The sequence below is a fragment of the Erinaceus europaeus genome, chromosome 7 (genome assembly GCF_950295315.1).
Source record: "Erinaceus europaeus chromosome 7, mEriEur2.1, whole genome shotgun sequence".
NCBI classification, from domain to species: domain Eukaryota; kingdom Metazoa; phylum Chordata; class Mammalia; order Eulipotyphla; family Erinaceidae; genus Erinaceus; species Erinaceus europaeus.
In genome coordinates, this window is record NC_080168.1 from 84,171,136 (window position 1) to 84,191,658 (window position 20,523).

The following is a 20,523-nucleotide window of genomic DNA, read 5'->3' on the forward strand; positions in this document are numbered from 1 at the left end:
GGGAGGGAAGCCGGGGGCGCCGGCTGTCCATCACAGGCCACGCCCTCTCCTGCTAAGGTCCTGCCCACAGAGGTGGGGCTTGTGTATGCCAGCCCCGCCTCAAGTAAGCCACGCCTCTATAGGTTTTATTGGCTGAAGAGACCGTGGGAAGCAGCTATCTGCAACCAATGAAAATACAGAGTTTATCCCTCGCGGGTCGGGGGTGTGCCGCACTCTTGCTCGGGAACCAATAGAAAAGAGAGACAGCAAAGCGCTTCCTGAGTTCGGGGGTCGGCGGAAGATGGCGGCTGCCACCGGGAGCTGGTACTTGTGCGAATTGCTGAGGTGAGGCGTCAGGGTATGCAGACGGCGGGCGATTTATGTTTCGCATTGGTACTGCCGGCCCAGTGCAACTAAAGTTTGAAGAAAACGGGATTTTCTTGTCACGAAAATGGGCTATCTTCTCAAAGCGAGTGAGAGAGATCGCTCTTCTCTCTTTGGGGGTCCTCTAACACACCGAGAGCCGACTGGGGCGAGCGCTTAAAACTGCCCCCGCTGCTGTCTGATGAGTCGAGTCACACACACCCTTCCCCGCTTCAGTTTTTTTTTTCTTCCTTTTTCTTTACTTATTCTCTCTCCAATTGGCCTGTTCATGCTCATCCCTCATTTTCACTCAGATTGATCACTTAAGTTTTATAATTGAGCCATAAATTCACTTCAGATATGTTATGCTCCCCTCCTTTAATCGTCTGTCGTAGCTGTTCCTTTTTCATGCATTAAAATTGTCCCTGACATATGTCACTTTAAGTATAGTTTATGCATGGGTCTTTTTAAAATTTGTTTTCTGGGGAATTGCTTATAGTCGACTGTAAAATACAGCAGTTTGTACATATGCAACATTTCTCAGTTTTCCACATAACAGTTCAACCCCCACTAGGTCCTCCTCTGCCATCATGTTCCAGGACCTGAACCGGGCCCCCCCACACACACACACACCAGAGCCTTTTACTTTGGTGCAGTAGACATTTTTGTTTGTTTGTTTAGTTGATGTAAGGTTGCATAAAATATTTTAGGTACAGTAAAAGAAGCAATGGGGGTAACAAGAACTTGAATTTGTCAACAAGTATTGAGTGCCTTCTCAGTGTCAGGTATGGTGCATTGTGCATAGGAACAAAGTGGTGTGCAAGCCTGGGTCTTTGCCTTTGATGAACTTTGGTAGGCCTGAGAGTAACGGAGAACTTTTTAGTAATAGAAAGCATTTGGGAGAGTGATAAAGAATTTTTCAGTAGTATGTTTGGAATTAAGTTTCCTAGCCTTCATGAAATAGAACATCTGTACCTTTTTGGCAACTCAAAGGCAGTAAAATAGAAATCTCTACCAATGATTTTAGAATCATGCAAACAGATAAAAAACAGAACTTGGAATCAAGTGGGAGAAATCTAAATACTGTTCCTCATACCTGATTGCTAAACATGAGGTGAAATGATACAAGACAGATGGCTTATTATCCCCACCAGACCTTTAACTAGTGGAATATTGATGATTCAGAAGACTTATTTGGGTTATAAATTTGTCATTTTGTCAATCTTTTTTTTTATTTATTTATCCCCTTTTGTTACCCTGTTTTATTGTTGTAGTTATTATTGTTGTTATTGATGTTGTTGTTGGATAGGACAGAGAGAAATGGGGAAGACGGAGAAGGGGAGAGAAAGATAGAAACCTGCAGACCTGCTTCACCGCTTGTGAAGAGACCCCCGTGCAGGTGGGGAGCTGGGAGCTCAATCCAGGGTCCTTATGCGGTCCTTGCGCTTTGCGCCACCCATTTTTTCATTCTTAACTATGTCTTTTTCAGGTTAATAATTAAATTTCTTTTTAACCTTTTAGCACATCAAAGACTGCAACACTTATTTTTACTGCTGACTAAAAAAATAAGAATTTTAAATTGCTAGCATGCTATAGATACTAGAATTAAAAGGACTTGCACTTTTGACATTAGTCATTTTATAAAACTAGAATTTATTTTTTTTATTGGAGGAATTAATGGTTTACAGTCAACAGTAAAATACAGTAACAAAAAAATAAAATGCAGTAATTTATACGTGTATAACATTTCTAAGTTTTCCACATAACAATTCAACCCCCTCTCGGTCCTCTGACATCATGTTCCAAGATCCGAACCCTCCCCCCAGCACTAGAATTTTAATAATGAAGTATTGTGTTTTATATATATATATATATATATATATATATGTATATAAAGTGGATATGTAAAAGTATAATTTAATTTTTAGTCTTATTTTTGTTTAAATGGGCATTATATTGATTGACACCTTTTCCCTCTTGCTTCAGGTTATTTTGTTCATTATTCTTCCCTGGGCTAATTGTATGTGGAACTTTATGTGTGTGTTTGGTCATTCTCCTCTGTGGAATCAGGCAACTGCTACAGAAAAAGAAAAAGTCAGCATCGACTAGCAAAGATGGGACAAGTCAGAAAGTGATTGCGTTCTTTCATCCATACTGTAATGCCGGCGGTGGAGGAGAAAGAGTTTTATGGTGTGCTTTAAGAGCTCTGCAGAAAAAGTAGGTATGCATCTCTCTTAGCTAGTTTGTTTAGCAATTCTTCAAAAGGAAATATTTTCTGTTACGCTAACCTGCCTAACAGAATCCTATTGAATTTTAGTTATTTAGATAACTAAAATATAAAATAATATAAAAAGAAAGCACTTGCCCTTTTCTGGCATAATTTAAGAGGGATAACTGTGTCTCTGGGAAATTGTATGCAGAAGAGATTGAATAATAAACTGAAATATGTCAAGAGCTATCGTGTACTTTTTCATCAGTGGTGACACACAGAAAATAGTTTCTGTTATGCAAAGAGACTCTTTATGCCTGAGGCTCCAGTGTCCCAGATTCCATCCCCTACACCATCATAAGCCACAGCAGAGCAGTGCTCTGGGGAAAAAAAAATATTAAGAAATTAACAAGGGAGAAAATAGTCTCTGTTAAAGCAACTACTTGGCTATCATATTGGTAGTTTTTTTTTTTTCTTTCTTTTTTTTTTCTTTGGGGAATTAATGTTTTACATTCAACAGTAAGTACAATAGTTTGTACATGCATAACATTCCCCAGTTTCCCATATAGCAATACAACCCCCACTAGGTCCTCTGAATCCTTCTTGGACCTGTATTCTCCCCACACACCCACCCCAGAGTCTTTTACTTTGGTGCAATATGCCACTTCCATTTCAGGTTCTACTTGTGTTTTCTTTTCTGATCTTGTTTTTCAACTTCTGCCTGAGAGTGAGATCATCCCATATTCATCCTTCTGTTTCTGACTTATTTCACTCAACATGATTTTTTCAAGGTCCATCCAAGATTGGCTGAAAACGGTGAAGTCACCATTTTTTACAACTGAGTAGTATCCCATTGTGTATATAGACCACAACTTGCTCAGCCACTCATCTGTTGTTGAACACCTGGGTTGCTTCCAGGTTTTGGCTATTACAAATTGTGCTGCCAAGAACATATGTGTACACAGATCTTTTTGGATGGATATGTTGGGTTCCTTAGGATATATCCCCAGGAGAAGAATTATAGGATCATAGGGTAGGTGCATTTCTAGCCTTCTGAGAGTTCTCCAGACTGTTCTCCACAGAGGTTGGACCAATTGACATTCCCACCAGCAGTGTAGGAGGGTTCCTTTGACCCCACACCCTCTCCAGCATTTGCTGCTGTTACCTTTTCTGATGTATGACATTCTCACAGGAATAAAGTGGTATCTCGTTGTTTTCTTTATTTGCATTTCTCTGACAATCAGAGACTTGGAGCATTTTTTCATGTGTTTCTCGGCCTTTTGGATCTCTTCTATGGTGAATATTCTGTCCAAGTCCTCCCCCCATTTCTGGATGGGGTTATTTGTTGTCTTGTTGTTGAGTTTGGCAAGCTCTTTGTATATGTTGGTTATTAAACTCTTATCTGATGTATGGCATGTAAAGATCTCCCATTCTGTGAGGGGTCTCTTGGTTTGGGTAGTGGTTTCTTTTGCTGTGAAGAAGCTTTTTAATTTGATGTAGTCCCATATGTTTATACTTGCCTTAGTCTTCTTTGTAATTGGATTCGTTTCATTGAAGATGTCTTTAAAATTTATGCGGAAAAGAGTTCTGCCAATATTTTCTTCTAAGTATCTGATAGTTTCTGGTCTAACATCCAAGTCCTTGATCCACTTGGAATTTACTTTTGTATTTGGTGAAATACACTGGTTCAGTTTCATTCTTCTGCATGTTTCAACCCATTGTTTCCAACACCATTTGTTGAAGAGACTCTGCTTTCCCCATTTAATAGTCTGAGCCCCTTTGTCAAAGATTAGATGTCCATAGGTGTGGGAGCTCACTTCTGGGCTCTCAATTCTGTTCCACTGGTCAGTATGTCTATTCATGTTCCAGTACCAAGCAGTTTTGATGACAATGACCCTATAATACAATTTGAGATCTGGGAGTGTGATGCCTCCGGTTCTGTTCTTTTTTCTCAAGATTGTTTTGGCAATTCAAGGTTTTTTCTGGTTCCAGGTAAACATTTGTAGCATTTGTTCTATTCTCCTAAAAAATGTGCTTGGGATCTTGATGGGCATAGCATTAAATATGTAGATGGCTCAGGGTAGTATATTCATTTTGATGATGTTAATTCTTCCAACCCATGAACATGGAATATCTTTCCACTTCTTTGTGTCTTTTTCAATTTCCTTGAGTAGTGACTCATAATTTTCAGTATACAAGTCTTTCACTTATTTGGTTAGGTTTACTCTTAGATATTTTATTGTTTTGTTGCTGTAGTAAAATGAATTGATTTCTGGATTTCATTTTCTTCTAGCTTAGTGTTTGCATAGAGGAATGCCACTGACTTTTGAATGTTAATTTTGTAGCCTGACACCTTACTGTATTTCCTGATGATTTCCAAAAGCTTCTTGCTGGATTCCTTGGGTTTTTCTGTGTATACTATCATGTCATCTGCAAATAAGGAGAGTTTGACTTCTTCTCTTCCAATCTGTGTCCCTTTAATTCCTTGGTCCTGCCTGATTTCTATGGCAAGAACTTACAACTTACAACACTATGTTGTATAGTAATGGTGATTGATAGTGGGCAGCCCTGTCTAGTACCTGATCTGAGGGGAAATGCTTCCAGTTTTTCACCATTGAGTATGATGTTGGCTGTAGGTTTGCTATATATAGACTCCACTATCTGCAGAAATTTTCCATCTATTTCCATTTTTTGTAGTGCTTTGATCATAAAGGGATGTTGTATTTTGTCAAAGGCTTTCTCTGCACCTATTGATGTGACCATATGGTTTTTGGTCTTGCTTTTGTTGATGTGGTGGATCACATTGATTGATTTACATATATTAAACCAACCTTGCATGCCTGGGATAGTTTTAAGTAAGTTACTATGTCTAAAAGAATCTGATGTTAATGTTTTACTTCATTCTCCCAGTCTATCCCCCAAGCATTTATGATTCCCTTAAAATTACAGGTAGGCTTCTTTTTTGTCTCATTTTGTGAGGAAACATATTCTTCCACATACTGGTTCATGCCCTTCATTTAGTTCCAAAGACTTAGCACATAATTCCCTTAGCTCTGCATGTCTTCATTATTGGCCCATCCTGACTTCCAGCCAACAACCCAGTATTTCTTCCATCGTCTTCTCTAACTACCTAAATTCAAAGAATTATCTTAAATCTCAACTTCATTTCCACCTCCTTGAAGACCTTCCCACACTAATTCATATTATCCTTCCCTTCTTAATATTGTATGTATTGGCTTTGTCTTTCTAACTGGATTATCTCTCTCTAGTAGACAGTGGTCAGGTGTCACGATATCCATACACATACTCCTCCTCAGCCCTCATTGTTAACTCACCTACCAGAAAAGACTCTAAATAACTATCATAGAAGATAACATTTGTTGACTTTTATTTTATTTAATTTTATTATCTTTATTGATTTATTGGACAGAGATGTCCAGAAATTGAGAGGGAAGGGGGAGACAGAGAAGGAGAGAGACAGAGAGATATCTGCAGCCCTGCTTCACCACTCACAAAGGTTTCCCCTTGTAGGTGGGGACAGGAGGCTTGAACCTAGGTCCTTGCACATTGTAACATGTGCACTCAGCCAGCTGCGCCACCACCTAACTTTTTTTTTTTTTTTTTAACCAAAGCATTTTTCAGCTCTGGCTTATGGGGTTAGAGGGGTTGAATCTGCGACTTTAGAGCCTCAGGTATGAAAGTCTCTGCATAACCATTATGCTATCTACCCTCTACCCAAGATAACTTTTTTCATCTTGCTCTTGCCTACATTGTGTTCCTCATCCCTTCCAGTCCTTCACATATACTTTAAACTAACATACTAAAGTAGGAGCATCATGCTCTATAAATCCCTGCCTTTTCATTTAGTGTCTTTTTTTTCTGGGAAAAATCATTTTATCTTCAACATAAACTTTTCATCCAGTCATTCACTTGATTGATTCTGCATATAAACTGTCATCCTGCAGTTTGTCTTTCTCTAACTTACTTCACTTAGCATAATACAGATGCCAAGATTTTATTCATTTTGATGGCTTAATGATATTCCACTATATACATACAGTCATACTTCACTTAGCAGGATTTTAGTCAATAACTATCTATACAGTGGTCACAGTGGGATATACAATATAGTCTAGGTGTGTAGTAGGTGATACATTCCAAGTTTGTGTAATTATATACTCTTGACACTGGCACAACAATGACACAAAATATAGATTTTTGCAAATATTTATTTTTAGTTAGAGACTGAACAGATTTGACTTAGGTGGTGCCGAGGATTGAAGCTAGGATCTTCCAGCCTCAAGCATGAAAGTCTGATGTGCCACCAGTGTGCTATCTCCTTAACCCTAACAGCACATTTCTTAGAACTTGTCTCTGTCATTAGGTAATGAACTAACTATAGTACCACATTTTCTTCTTTGTCTATTCATCCACAAATTAACGGTTAGTTATGTCCCCTCAAAAAAAAAAAATCTTGGGTATTATAAATAATGTTGTAGTCATCACAGTTTAGATATCTTTTGAAGTTAGCATTTTTATTTTCATGGATAAATTCTCAGGGGTAGCATTACTGATCATAGTCTATTTTTTTTAAGTACTTTAAATTCTATCTTTAATTATTTGAAGGACATCTATACTTTTTTTCCTTAGTGGTGACACCAGTTTACATTTCTACCAACAGTAAATAAGCATTCCTTTCTCCACATCCTCAACACTTGTTATTTCTTGACTTTTTGATGGTACCCATACAAACAGGTATGAGGTAGCACATCATTTTGAGTTACACTTTCCTGGGTAAGGATGTTGAGTACCTTTCTTTTTTTTTTTTTTAAATTTATTTATTTATTTATTTATTCCCTTTTGTTGCCCTTGTTGTTTTATTGTTGTAGTTATTATTGTTGTTGTCGTTGTTGGATAGGACAGAGAGAAATGGAGAGAGGAGGGGAAGACAGAGAGGAGGAGAGAAAGACAGACACCTGCAGACCTGCTTCACCGCCTGTGAAGCGACTCCCCTGCAGGTGGGGAGCCGGGGTTCGAACCGGGATCCTTATGCCGGTCCTTGTGCTTTGCGCCACCTGCGCTTAACCCGCTGCGCTACAGCCCGACTCCCGTTGAGTACCTTTCTATATGCTTTTTAGCCATCTGCATATATATCTTTGGGAAAACATCCATTCAGATCTGCCCATTTTTCAAACCAGATTGCTTGGACTTTTCTGTTGAGCTGTATAATATAACATAACATGACATAAACAGTGTAAACACACACATATAGATGGTATACTATATATATATATATACACACATATATATTAACCTTATCAGATAAATTATTTGTAAGTATTTTCCCCCCCTTTCTTTTTGTTGATTGTTTTCTTTGCTGTGCTGCTTTTTTTTTTGTTACCAGAGCACTGTTCAGCTCTGGCTTGTGGTTGGGGAAGGGGAGAGGAATGAACCTAGAACTTTCAGCCTCAGGCATGACAGTCCGTTTGCATAACCATTATGCTATCTACCCTCTGCCCCAGCTTCTTTTTTTTTTTATGTAGTCCTACTTGTTTATTTCTGTCTTTGTTGCCTTTGCTTTTGATATCAGATCCAAAAAAACTATTATCAGAAGGGTTGTCAGAGTTAACTGCCTATATTTCTTTTTTTAAATGTAAATTTAATTTAATTTTACAAAATTACATCTCAGTAGAGGTTTAAATCCATACCATTCACACCACCAGGGTGCTGAATCTTCAGTCGCCCCACTGCAATCCACCACACTTCCCCTAAAGTTGTAGACATGGGCAATCCATCACCTTTATAACTATCTGCCTACATTTATATATAATTGCCCCTGCCTATATTTTCCTCTAATTTTACATTTCAAAGGAATCATTCTGGTTGCTGGGGACTAAAAGAAGTCCCAATGGTGATCTTTTATTGAAAGATTATGAAGTTTATAGCTATTTGTTTATATAACTGAGCATCTTGAAGATAGAGACTTTCCCCAGAGTCCCCAGAACCTAGTAATTTGTACTGGATACTTAGTATTTTCTGAATCAAAACAACAACAACAACAAAACTATAAACCTAATCACAGAGACCAAAACATTATAAATTCTAAGAGGAAACTTTTACATATTTCTGTTACAATTATATCTAGTTGTGATGCAGCAAAAACAGGATCTAGCTTTTTATGGTTCTCAGATTTAAAATATTGAGTAAAAAATACTGTATAAAGCTCTAGCATTTATTATCCTATTTAAAGATAACAGTGAACTTTAATTCTTATGAGCATTTTATTGATGTTTCATTTTAGGTATCCTGGAGCCATTTATGTGGTTTATACTGGTGATACTAATGTCAGTGGTCAGCAGATACTAGAAGGTGCTTTCAGAAGATTTAACATCAAATTAATTCACCCAGTGAAGTTTGTCTTCTTAAAGAAACGCTATCTTGTAGAAGATTCACTTTACCCTCACTTCACATTACTGGGCCAAAGCCTTGGATCCATTTTGCTTGGCTGGGAGGCCCTGCTGCAGTGTGTTCCTGATATTTACATTGATTCAATGGGATACGCTTTCACACTTCCTCTGTTTAAATATTTAGGTGGCTGCCACGTTGGAAGCTATGTTCATTACCCTACTATAAGTACTGACATGCTCTCTGTAGTGAAGAATCAAAATGTTGGGTTTAATAATGCAGCCTTCATTACTAGAAACCCTTTCCTCAGCAAACTCAAGCTCATCTATTACTACTTATTTGCTTTTGTTTATGGGCTTGTTGGTTCCTGCAGTGACATAGTCATGGTCAATTCTTCTTGGACACTGAACCATATCCTCTTGCTTTGGAAGACTGGGGACTGCACTAACATTGTTTATCCACCTTGTGATGTGAAAACATTTCTGGACATTCCATTACATGAAAAAAAGATGGCCTCGGGACATTTACTGGTTTCTATTGGCCAATTCAGACCTGAAAAGAATCATGCTTTACAGATCAAAGCCTTTGCCAAATTGCTAAGTAAGAAGGTGGCTAAGTCATTTCCTTCTCTTAAGCTTATCCTTATTGGAGGCTGTCGTAACCAAGATGATGAATTTAGGGTAGACCAACTGAGAAAACTTTCTGAAGATCTGGGTGTTCAAGAACATGTGGAATTTAGAATAAACATTCCCTTTGAGGAGTTGAAGAATTATTTGTCTAAAGCAACTATTGGTCTGCACACGATGTGGAATGAGCATTTTGGGATTGGTGAGTTTGTCCTTTAAACACTTGTTTGTTGCCATGAGATAGATATCCATTTGGGGTTGTTTTGATAAAAATGAAGATACTCTAGAAGTTTCACTAAGTCTTCCACCAAGTAAAAGACCTATAATGAACAGTAGTAGCTAATATTGATTAATTACTCATTGTATAGAGTTACTTTCAAGGCCTTTACAAGTACTGATTTTATCTTCACTAAAACTCTACTTGATTGGAACTTTAATTCATTCCATTTTTTCCTTTAATTACATCTTTTTTTTTTTGTAACCTTAATATCACTTTATTGAGGAAGTATTGACTTACAAGGTTGTTCTCACTGGCGTATACTTCCCGCAAATAAGTGTCAGTATACTGCCAGGCTAGCATGGGGGTGCCTCTTCCTGAGAGCGTACTCTCTGGGTTGGAGAGAACTCGACTGGAGCCAGCCTGGGCTGCTGCTCATTCAGTGAAGGGAGGGAGATGACTCAGGAACAGACTCGTGGCAGGGCAGTGTAATTTTTTTTTTTCCCACTTTTGTTGCCCTTGTTCAACAAGCCTCGTTGTGATTATTATTATTACCATTATTGGTTATTACCATTGTTGTTGGATAGGACAGAGAGAAATGGAGAGAGGAGGGGAAGACAGGGGAGAGAAGGATAGACACCTGCAGACCTGCTTCACCGCCTGTGAAGCGACTCCCCTGCAGGTGGGGAGCCGGGGGATCGAACTGGGAAGGGCAGTGCAATTTTTTATTGATCAGAGAGCCAAGGCTTTTAAAAGGCAGACCGGAAGTGGCAAGTCGGAACTGGAAATGGCTAGGAAAGGGGTGGAAAAAGGCAAAAGGAGCTGGAAAGGTAGGAACTTCCTTAGCAACTGTTGTGAGGGTTTTAACTGTAGGATTAATAATACCCTGCAGGCAGAGAGGGTTTTGAGGGTAGAAAGAAGACAGATCAAAGGAATGGAATGGGTGGGGATCTTTCAGGCACAACAATGATTATGTAGATAGGCCATAGTATCAGAAATGCAGGGTGCTTTGTGAGCCCTGCCAAGCTCAACAACATCCTCACAATTTCCCGACATCTCCCTTTTATCTAATGACCATAGTATCAGCAATGTGCAGTGCTTTGTGAGGCAGGGAGTCTGATAAGATGGGGCAAAGTCCCTCCTTGCTCAACCTCTCAGTAGACAGACTGACAGGATAGACACACTCCTCAGGTCAAGCCCTGCCAGCCTCTACCACATCCTCACAATTTCCTGATATCTCCCCCTTTCTTTTTTATCTAATGGCCATATTTAAATGGGTCAATGTCTGTAAAAGACTCCATTTCTGTCAGAGGAATAGTAGTGTAGGGGTGAATAGAAACCTTTTTGGGCAGAAACCTGAATGATATCATGCAGGCATTTTTAAAAGAACTGCAATAAGACAGAGCGATGAGTGAGAGTATTAAGGGCCAGTGTGAGGCTGAGGGGAGGCCTGGTAGGCGGAGAGGGGCTGCCTGATGGGTGGAAGGGGGTGCTGCCTCACCCTCCACCAAATCATCCTCTTCCTTCTCCACCATATGTACTGAACCCACAGCCTTCTCCCTTCTGAGTCCCCAGATCTAAATGTACACAGTCTATTGAATTTTATAAAGATGCATATATAACTTGCCCAAGTTCAGTCATCCAGTAAGAGGTAGTGTTTCTTCTATATATGGGTTGATTGATTGATTGATTGATTTTTACCAGAGCACTGCTCAGTTCAGTCTTACGGTGGTGCTGAAGATTGAACCTGGGACCTTTGCTACCCCAGTTTGACAGGCCTTTTGCATAGCCAGTATGCTGTCGCCTCACCCCATTAGGACTTTCTAATTCAGACAGTCCTACTGTTAAGTGTCACATATTCTTTTCCCTAACCCTATGTTATCTATGTGCAGCTACAGAATCACAGTCCCTGGCCTAAATCCCTCTGAAAGACCAAATCAGAATCTCTGGGTATTTGCCAAAATCTTGGGTGGCTGAGTGGTGGGGTGGGGAGACAGCCCAATGGTTATGCAAAAGACTTTGATGCATGAAGCTCCAAAGTTCCAGGTTCAAACTTCAGTATTATCATAAGCCAGAGATGAGCAGTGCTCTAGTCTCTCTCATTCTCTTTCTCTTCTCCCCTTCCTCTTTTCTCTGTATATCTCTCTGTATTATCTCTCATGAACATAAATAAATAAAATATTTTTTAAAAGGAAAGCTTAGGGAGTCAGGTGGTAGCACAGCGGGTTGAGCTCACTTGGTGCAAAGTTCAAGAACCAGCATAAGGATCCTGGTTTGAGCCCTGGCTCCCCACCTGCAGGGTAGTTGACTCACAAGTCTTTCTCTCCTCCTCTCTGTCTTCCCCTCCTCTTTCCATTTCTCTCTGTCCTATCTAACAACGATGACATCAATAACAACAACAATAATAACTACAACAACAATAAAAAACACAAGGACAACAAAAGGGGGAAATAAATAAATAAATAAATAAATGCAAAGCCAAGAAGCAGTCTTCAGGTGTCTCATAGTTAATTCTTTGGATTTTTTTATGCTATGCTCATTATTGGAATGGCTGTCCCTCCTCTTTCTGCCAAATCCCACCATAAGTGTTCAGTATAAGTCTTCTTGCCTTTTACTTTTCATGTTTTTTTCCAAGATAAACTCCTGTCTTTACTCTGACTTCTGTTTATGTATGCCTTTTGGTATTAAATACTAATCCTGTGTCTAATTTGATTAACACATTTCTCAAGTGCCTCCTTTATGCCTCACACTGCAAGGTGTTAGGAGAAAATAGAAAATGTAACTGAGGTTTCTTATATCAAGGCTCTAATTTCTTTTGTACTCCTCTATCCCTTCTGTAGTGTAGTACTAAACCCAGGTATATTCCAAAAACTTGTTGACCCAAGCCAGCTCTTTCTGTCCATCTTTCCACACAGACTTAATGAGCTTAACTGTGCTTGGCACTTGGGCAGATACTGAGCTGAAGACTAAAATAGAAGTTATTCAGAGGCTTCCAGTTCTGTGAGTGATACAGACAAGTTGAACAAGCACTTTCTATCCAGTGTGCTAAGTGCTTGGCTAGGGAAGTGCCAGGTGATAAAAGAGTACCTAAGAGCAATACCTACCATGAATCTGTGGGGTCAGAGAACAGTTGATCCAGGAAATGAGGTAATAGAGAAGCTGGAACCTGACCTGAGTTAGGCGTGCAAAGGAGGGAGAGGAGCCTACCCAGCAGAGGCAGCAGCATTGCCACTTGTGAGACAAAAGAAGCTACAGGTACCTTCTCTTTCCAGAGAGTAAGAGAATGGAGAGGTGACCCGGGGTCAGATCACATGAACTTGTCAAACCAGAAGGAAAAGATGGACATATTTTAAAAATATTTATTTATTTTCCCTTTTGTTGTCCTTGTTTTTTTATTGTTGTTGCAGTTATTGATGTTGTCATTGTTAGATAGGACAGAGAGAAACAGAGGAGGGGAAGACAGAGAGGGAGAGAGAAAGATAGACACCTGTAGACCTGCTTCACCGCTTTTGAAGTGACTCCTCTGCAGGTGGGGAGCCAGGGGCTCGAACTGGGATCCTTGAGCCAGTCCTTGCACTTTGCACCACATGCACTTAACCTGCTGTGCTACCGCCTGACTCCCAGATGGACAGATTTTAAGTACTGGATTTGAAAGGTTGTCTAAAATGTACTACTGCTGCCAAAGGATGAGAGGATTGTTGAGGAACAGAGGTATGAGGGCTATTGCTGGCACTCTGAACTTGACAGGTGAGCATGCTTAAGGGAGAGTTTGAAGTAGAATTAGCAGGACTTGATGATTATTTGGTTGTGTTAAATCAAGGAGAAAGGAGTCAGGGACAATGGTTTTCAGTTTGATAAGTGTGTGAATGCTGATGACTTCACCTGGAGATGGCATTCAAGATGTAAGGGAGTTGATGAACAAATTTAGCATGTGGATTTTTGAATTGTCTATGAAACATGTCAGTGTATGTATCTAATATGCATCTGAAGTATAGAAGAGGGGCCCTAAGGCCTATTTTTCAAGTAATAGTTCCGCATTAGCAGAAAATTCTGTTCTGTAAAGATTTACCCAGTGTTAAATTAGCAGTCCTGACAACCTAGCTTTTCTCCTGTGCACCTCATTCATACTATCAGCATATTTGTCTAATAAACTATCTTCTATTCTGTTTTAACTAATGTAGCAGTATAACCATAAAGTTTTGAAAAATAAAAAAAAATTATAAATGTGTTTCCTTGGGGCCAGCCATGGTGCAACTGGTTAAGTGCACATATCACCATGGGCAAGGACCTTGGTTCAAGGCCCTGCTCCACACCTGCAGTGAAGTAGGTCTGCAAGTATATATCTTTATCGCTCCCTCTCCATCTCCCCCTCATATCTCAATTTCTTCCTGTCCTATCAAATAAAACAAAAATAAAGGGGGGAAAAAGGAAAATAATAACTACTGGGACTGGTGGATTTGAAGTGCTGGCACTGAGAGCCCTGGCGGTAACCCTGGTGGCAATAAGAAATAAAATGAAATGTTTTCTTGTGCAGATTTATAAACATATGGATATTTACCTCTTGAGAGTCTTAGCAATTATTAAAGGGCTGTGCTCACCCTGGTGCTGTGAACACACTCAGAAATGTAAAAAAAAATGACATGGTTTTTATTTCTTTCTCAGGAGTTGTTGAGTGTATGGCAGCTGGCACAATTATCCTCGCACACAATTCAGGGGGCCCAAAGCTTGACATTGTGGTTCCCCACGAAGGAGATATCACTGGATTTCTGGCTGAAAGTGAAGAAGGCTATGCTGACGCTATGGCTCAGATTCTTTCTATGTCAACTGAAAAGAGACTCCAAATCAGAAGCAATGCTCGTGCCTCAATAAGCAGATTCTCAGATCAGGAGTTTGAAGTAGCATTCCTGTCATCTGTGGAGAAATTATTCCAGAAATGCCATGTCTGTACAAATTAAAGATTTTATATATATATATATATATATATATATATAAAACATGGTTAATTACCTTCATACCTTAATGTTTTTCTAAACTCCTTCCCTGGTGTTACAAAGTCAACCTAAACAGTGTTCTGAGTATTATGAATATAGGTAAATTATTTATGTTAATGGAAAAAAAAAAGGTAGAATCACCTAAATGGTAAAAGGAATCTTACATAATTTAAATGTAAAATATTTAGAGTAGCTTGGTCCTGGAGATGACACAGTGGCTAGAGTGCTAGACTTAAAAGCATGGGGTCCTAAGTTCAGTCCCTGGCATTGCATGTACTAGAATGTTGTATCTCTCTCTCTCTGTCCTGTTAATATGTATATATTAGCCTTGTGTTTTTGTGGTTTTTTGTTTGTTTGTTTATTTCTTTGGTTTTTTACCAGAGCACTGATCAGCTCTGGTTTATGGTGGTGCAGGGGATTGAACCTGGCACTTTGGAGCTTCAGCCATGAGAGTCTCTTTGCATAACTATTATGCTATCTATCCATGCCATATATATATGGATTAGTTTTGGTCTAAAATTCTGAAAAATATAGATCTAAAGGGAAAGTAATAATTTTTTTAATAGATTTTATTGTTTTTATTTGTTAGGAAAGAGAAAGTGAAAGGGGGGAGAGAGTATGTGTGGGAGAAAGAGAGACTCCTACAGCACTGCTTCACCACTTGTGAAGCTTCCCCCACTGCAGTTGTAGACTGGGACTTGAACCCAAGAATTCATGTTTTTCAAATGCTATTTGTACTTTTTTTTTTTTTTTTTTTTAAACCAGAGCACTGCTCAGCTCTGGCTTATGGCAGTGTGGGGGATTGAACCTGGGACTTGAGAGCCTCAGGCATGAAAGTCTCTTTGTATAACCATTATGCTATACCCCCACCCTTGTCCTATCTTTTTACTTTAGTAACCAGGAAAGAAAATTTTCTTTTAACCTAAAGGAAGTGTTTAATTGGTAATCCATTAGTACTTTAGAATTGTTTTGACCTACTAAAGACAGAAAAATTCAGGTGCATTTAAATTCTAAACAATATTGTAAATGGCCTTTGTTTTTTCCAGGGCTCAAACCCAGTAGAATATACCTTACTATTGTTTTAAAAGGAAAATGAAACTTTAAGCAGGTTTAATCATGTTCTCAAACTTTGATCAAAAGATTGATTCTGATTCTCTGTGGACGTATGTAGAAGCTTAAGGTACTTTTAGTATTTGAGAAGTAGTTCTTTGTTTATTGCTATCAGTACATTTGCACTCGGCTTCTCATTATTCCTTAACATTTCCTTATATTGGAGGATGGAAGTTAGTTTCATTTTTGTCATTTTTTTTTTTAGTCAAATTTTATTGGTTTATATCAACATAGCTTTATGTTAGATGATTCAATTTAGAGAAGACTGGTAGAAACTGGAGCTAAGGACCCCACAAATTCTTTCATATGGTTTTGTTTTCAACTTTACAGACAAGAACAAATCAAAGAACTCGGATTCCTTCAGTGTCACAAAGCTGTTTAAATGGGTGTGGGGACTCCCAGCCCAGTGTTTTTTTCTTACCAGAAAGCTAGTCTTTGCTCACTTGTCCTACTCATCTAACTAAAGAAAAGCATGGGATTAGTTAAAAAATTGAAATGGACAGAATAAAAGCAGAGTATTAGTAAAGGAAGCAGAATCTTGGAATTCCATACACCATTTTTAAAGTTGGTTTCTTAAATATTTTCATAATTTACATCTATGTCTACTTTCATTGTTGCTAATGTGTTGTATGTTATATGTATGTTTTCTTAATGACTAGTGCCATGAAAAGTATGCCAATAATGTGTCAGCTACTGTCTGTATGGACTTCTGTTGAGTAACTATTATAAGACATTGCCTGGGGATCAGGGACAGGTGTGGATTAGTTTGGGGCAAACAGAATTGTATGCCTGAGGATCTGAAGTCCCAGGTTTGATCCCCCCACTACTATAAGCTGAGCAATGCTCTGGTTAAAAAACAAGTAAGGGCTAGGGAGAAAGCATAATGAGTATGTAAATAGACTTATGCCTGAGGCGCCAAGTGTCCCAGGTTCAATCCCCAATCACCATTAACCAAAGTTGAGCAATGCTCTGGTAAAGATAAGCAGACATTGCCTTTCAGGGATCCGAATACACTATGCTTTGGACTCACAACAGTGGTGATTCACATTCTTAATTCCAGTTGTACATACTAAATACATAGGAGAAAAAGAAAGGAATTGTTCCACTACTAGGAAGTTACATGTTCTTTGTAATCTATTTCCACCTAAATATGATTTAGATTTAATTAATGCAAAATATTTGTATCTAAATAAATGTTTTGCATTATCTTGAATTCTTTTCCTAGTAGGGTGCCTTTAATAAACATCCATTTTCCCAATCCTGAAGTGTCATCCTTAGTAATATTTGCTAGCTCCACACACCAAGGGGTGTGTGTGTGTGTGTGCGTGTGTGTGTGTGTGTGTGTGTGTGTGTGTGCTTTTTTAATGAAGAGGAAAAAAATAAACAGATAAAACAAGACTTAGCTGTGGTACCCAAGAAAAGTAGACTATCAGCAGGTCGATATATTTATTTATGTGTTTATTTACCAGAGTACTGTTTAGCTCTGGTTTATATGGTGGTGCAGGGGATTGAACCTGGGACTTTGGAACCTTAGGCATGAGAGTCTCTTTGCATAACCATTATGCTATCTACCACCACCACCCCCCGCAGCAGACCTTTTTAAATGAAAATTTCAACAGAGGCCAATGTGACTATGGGTACTTTCAGAATATTTGTGTCTAATTATATAATGCATACTAGGCCCCAGCACTACAATATGAATAAATAAATGTGTGCTGATCTATCAGTGGGCACAGCAAAAAAAAAAAAAAAGTGATTTTTCTTACATTCTTAATACACATTATCAAATTAGCCCCTATAGTTTGTCCTCCTCTTCCACTATTCCTCTGCTTCTTTTCCTCCTTCTTCATCCTAAATCTGATGTCACTCTTGGTTGGGAAAAGCATCAGTTTCAGTATTCTAGTGTTCTTTACTCACTTAGAATCTGAGAATGTTATAAGTAGCAGATTTCTTTTTTTCTTTCAATCTCAGAGAAGGGGACTGTTTCACTGTTCCACTGTTAGGAGAGTCCTGATCCTTGCACCTCCCCCCGAACTTAATATGATTATATCAAATACAAATACTAAGGAGACCTTAGAAGTAATCTGGCCAGTGCTTCCTCATCTTTGCTTTTTCAGCTTCTCAGTGTGCCATTTTAGTCTGATTTGTATCATAGAACACTCTACCACTTAGAAATATAACCACCGATAGGGCCCACTTTCCCATATGCATCTCCCAATCCAAACCAAATAATATTGCATCCGCCGATCACAACATAACCAAAGCAACGATTGCCACCTCAACATGCTTCACCTCAGACTGTATCCAGAGACTTCACGTGTGGAATGACAACCCTTCAGCTTCATTACTCGGGTGAGACCTTTCCTTTAATAGTACACTCTAATTTCATCTCAGGTAGTTCACTTTCTAACAAAGTCCCATAACCTAGATATACACCAGTTTCTGTGAGAGAGAGCTTATGTGCACACGTATCCATAAAATACTGCAAAATATAGACCTGAAAGCAGAAGTACACTAGAGTTTGCAGTGAGTACCTCCCTAACACTTCCTCTCCACTATTCCAAGCTTGGGATCCATGATTGCTCAACAAATTGTTTGGCTTCATATGTTAACTCTCTTTTCAATCACCAGGTTCCAGATGCCACCAGGATGCTGGCCAGGCTTCCCTGGATTGAAGACCCCACCAATGTGTCCTGGAGCTCTGCTTCCCCAGAGACACACCCTACTAGGGAAAGAGAGAGGCAGACTGGGGGTATGGACCGACCAGTCAACGCCCGTGTTCAGCGGGGAAGCAATTACAGAAGCCAGACCTTCTACCTTCTGCAACCCTCAACGACCCTGGGTCCATGCTCCCAGAGGGATAGAGAATGGGAAAGCTATCAGGGGAGGGGGTGGGTTATGGGGATTGGGTGTTGGGAATTTTGTGGAGTTGTACCCCTCCTACCTTATGCTTTTGTTCACTAATCCTTTCTTAAATAAAAAATTAAAAAAAAAAAAGAAATATAACCACCGGTGGCAGGGTGATAGCGCAGCAGGTTAAGTGCACATGGTGAAAAGCATAAGGATCCCTGTTCGAGCCCCTAACTCCCCACCTGCAGGGGAGTCACTTCACAAGCGGTAAAGCGGGTCTGCAGGTGTCTATCTTTTCCCTTCTCTGTCTCCACCCCTCTCTCGATTTCTCTCTGTCCTATCCAATAGTTATAACAAAAATAACAGCCACAACAAGGGCAACACCAAGAGCAACAAAATGGGAAAAATAGCCTTCAGGAACAGTGGATTCGTAGTGCTGCCACTGAGCACCAGTGATAACCCTGGTGGCAAATATATATCCTGTTGTTTGTAGTAATAAACACAATAAATTGATAAATATCTATTAAACATTCGGCATATATTCAACACCAGGATTGGTGAAATCAATACAAAAAATTTTAAGTCAGTTTTTTTTTCCCTCAAGGAACTTGTAGTCTTAATGAGCAAATGGTATTACATTTATACAATATGCTTATTTGTGTTACATTTATTTAGTTTTTCAAGGAATATTTCTGGGACCAGGATTGATAGCGTATTGATTATGCAAAAAGACTCATGCCTAAGGCTCCAGAGTCCCAGGTCAGTCCCCAGCAGATCAGCTATAGCTTATCAGTACTCTGGTAAAAAAATAAATAAAAAGGAATATTTCTGGTACTGTGCTAATAAGGACTATATATAAAAGGACCATTGTGATATAAACTATATCTTTCTGCCTTCAAAAAGTTTACCACATATACAATTTGTAAGTACTAAAAGTAATTAAGTTATTATTATTAATTATTATAGTACTAAAAATACTTAAAATAATTTAGTAAAACATAAAAAATTATTTAGGGCATAATTAACATCATTTGCCTTGCCCTGGCTCTATTGCCTAATTTCCTGTGTCAATGTCTGATTCGAGAAAAATGTTTTTTAATTTTAGAAATTTCAAAGTGTCTTATCAAGTGGCAGATTCATTCATTTAAGTGAGTCTTATATTGTGTTAGCTTCCTATTGCTCTACTAACAAGTTATCCCAAAACTATTTAAAATAACACAGTTCAGCAATCTAAAGTGAATTTCACTAGCCTTAAAATCAGCAGGGCTATATTCCTTCTTCAGGCTTTGGGATAAAGTCTATTCCCTTGCCTTTCCCAGTTTCTAGAAACTACTTGTAGTCCTTGGCTCATGGCCCTTTCCCTTATCTCCAAAGACAGTAGCATCAGATCAGATTTAGTCTGCAGCCATCTGTCCTGTTCTCTTTTCTGCCATTGCATATCTTTCTGTCTCTCTCCCCTTCCCTCTCTCCCTTCCCTCCTCTCTCCTTCCTATCAGTCTCATGAATGCATTTAACCCACATGAATAATCCAAGATAACCTCCATAAACCAGAGCTGAGCAGTACTCTGGCCAATCTCTCAAAATAAAATATGCTTTAAAAAAAGAAGTCTTAATTTCATCTGTAATCTTAATTCCCTACTGCCTTCTAACAATATATTTACATCTTTGTTGTGGGAGAGGGAGCCACATTACTCTGCTTACCATTTCTATTACCTGAGAGATTTTTTATTTTTAATTTTAAAAGATTTTTTATTTGCTTATTAGATAAGAGGA

At 38.9% G+C, this 20,523-nt stretch overlaps 1 protein-coding gene across 2 annotated transcripts; it reads left to right on the forward strand.

Moving 5' to 3' along the window:
- The first annotated feature begins 240 nt into the window (after positions 1-240).
- Positions 241-17,158, forward strand: ALG11 (ALG11 alpha-1,2-mannosyltransferase). Of its 2 annotated transcripts, XM_007521571.3 has the most exons (4): positions 241-324; positions 2,329-2,559; positions 8,853-9,784; positions 14,462-17,158. In XM_007521571.3, the coding sequence occupies exons 1-4, from the start codon at positions 281-283 to the stop codon at positions 14,752-14,754; spliced, it is 1,500 nt and encodes a 499-aa protein (XP_007521633.1). In that variant the 5' UTR covers positions 241-280; the 3' UTR covers positions 14,755-17,158. The 2 variants fall into 2 exon arrangements, with proteins under 2 accessions (XP_007521633.1, XP_060050866.1); XM_060194883.1 differs by lacking the exon at positions 2,329-2,559 and having other exon boundaries at positions 256-324.
- Positions 17,159-20,523: the final 3,365 nt, after the last annotated feature.

Bases quoted from the DNA above. Each gene is read 5' to 3' on its own strand.
- ALG11 (XM_007521571.3), top strand. From the start codon at position 281: ATGGCGGCTGCCACCGGGAGCTGGTACTTGTGCGAATTGCTGAG. The intron at 325-2,328 runs GTGAGGCGTCAG...CTCTTGCTTCAG, and splicing joins TACTTGTGCGAATTGCTGAG to GTTATTTTGTTCATTATTCT. The intron at 2,560-8,852 runs GTAGGTATGCAT...GTTTCATTTTAG, and splicing joins TTAAGAGCTCTGCAGAAAAA to GTATCCTGGAGCCATTTATG.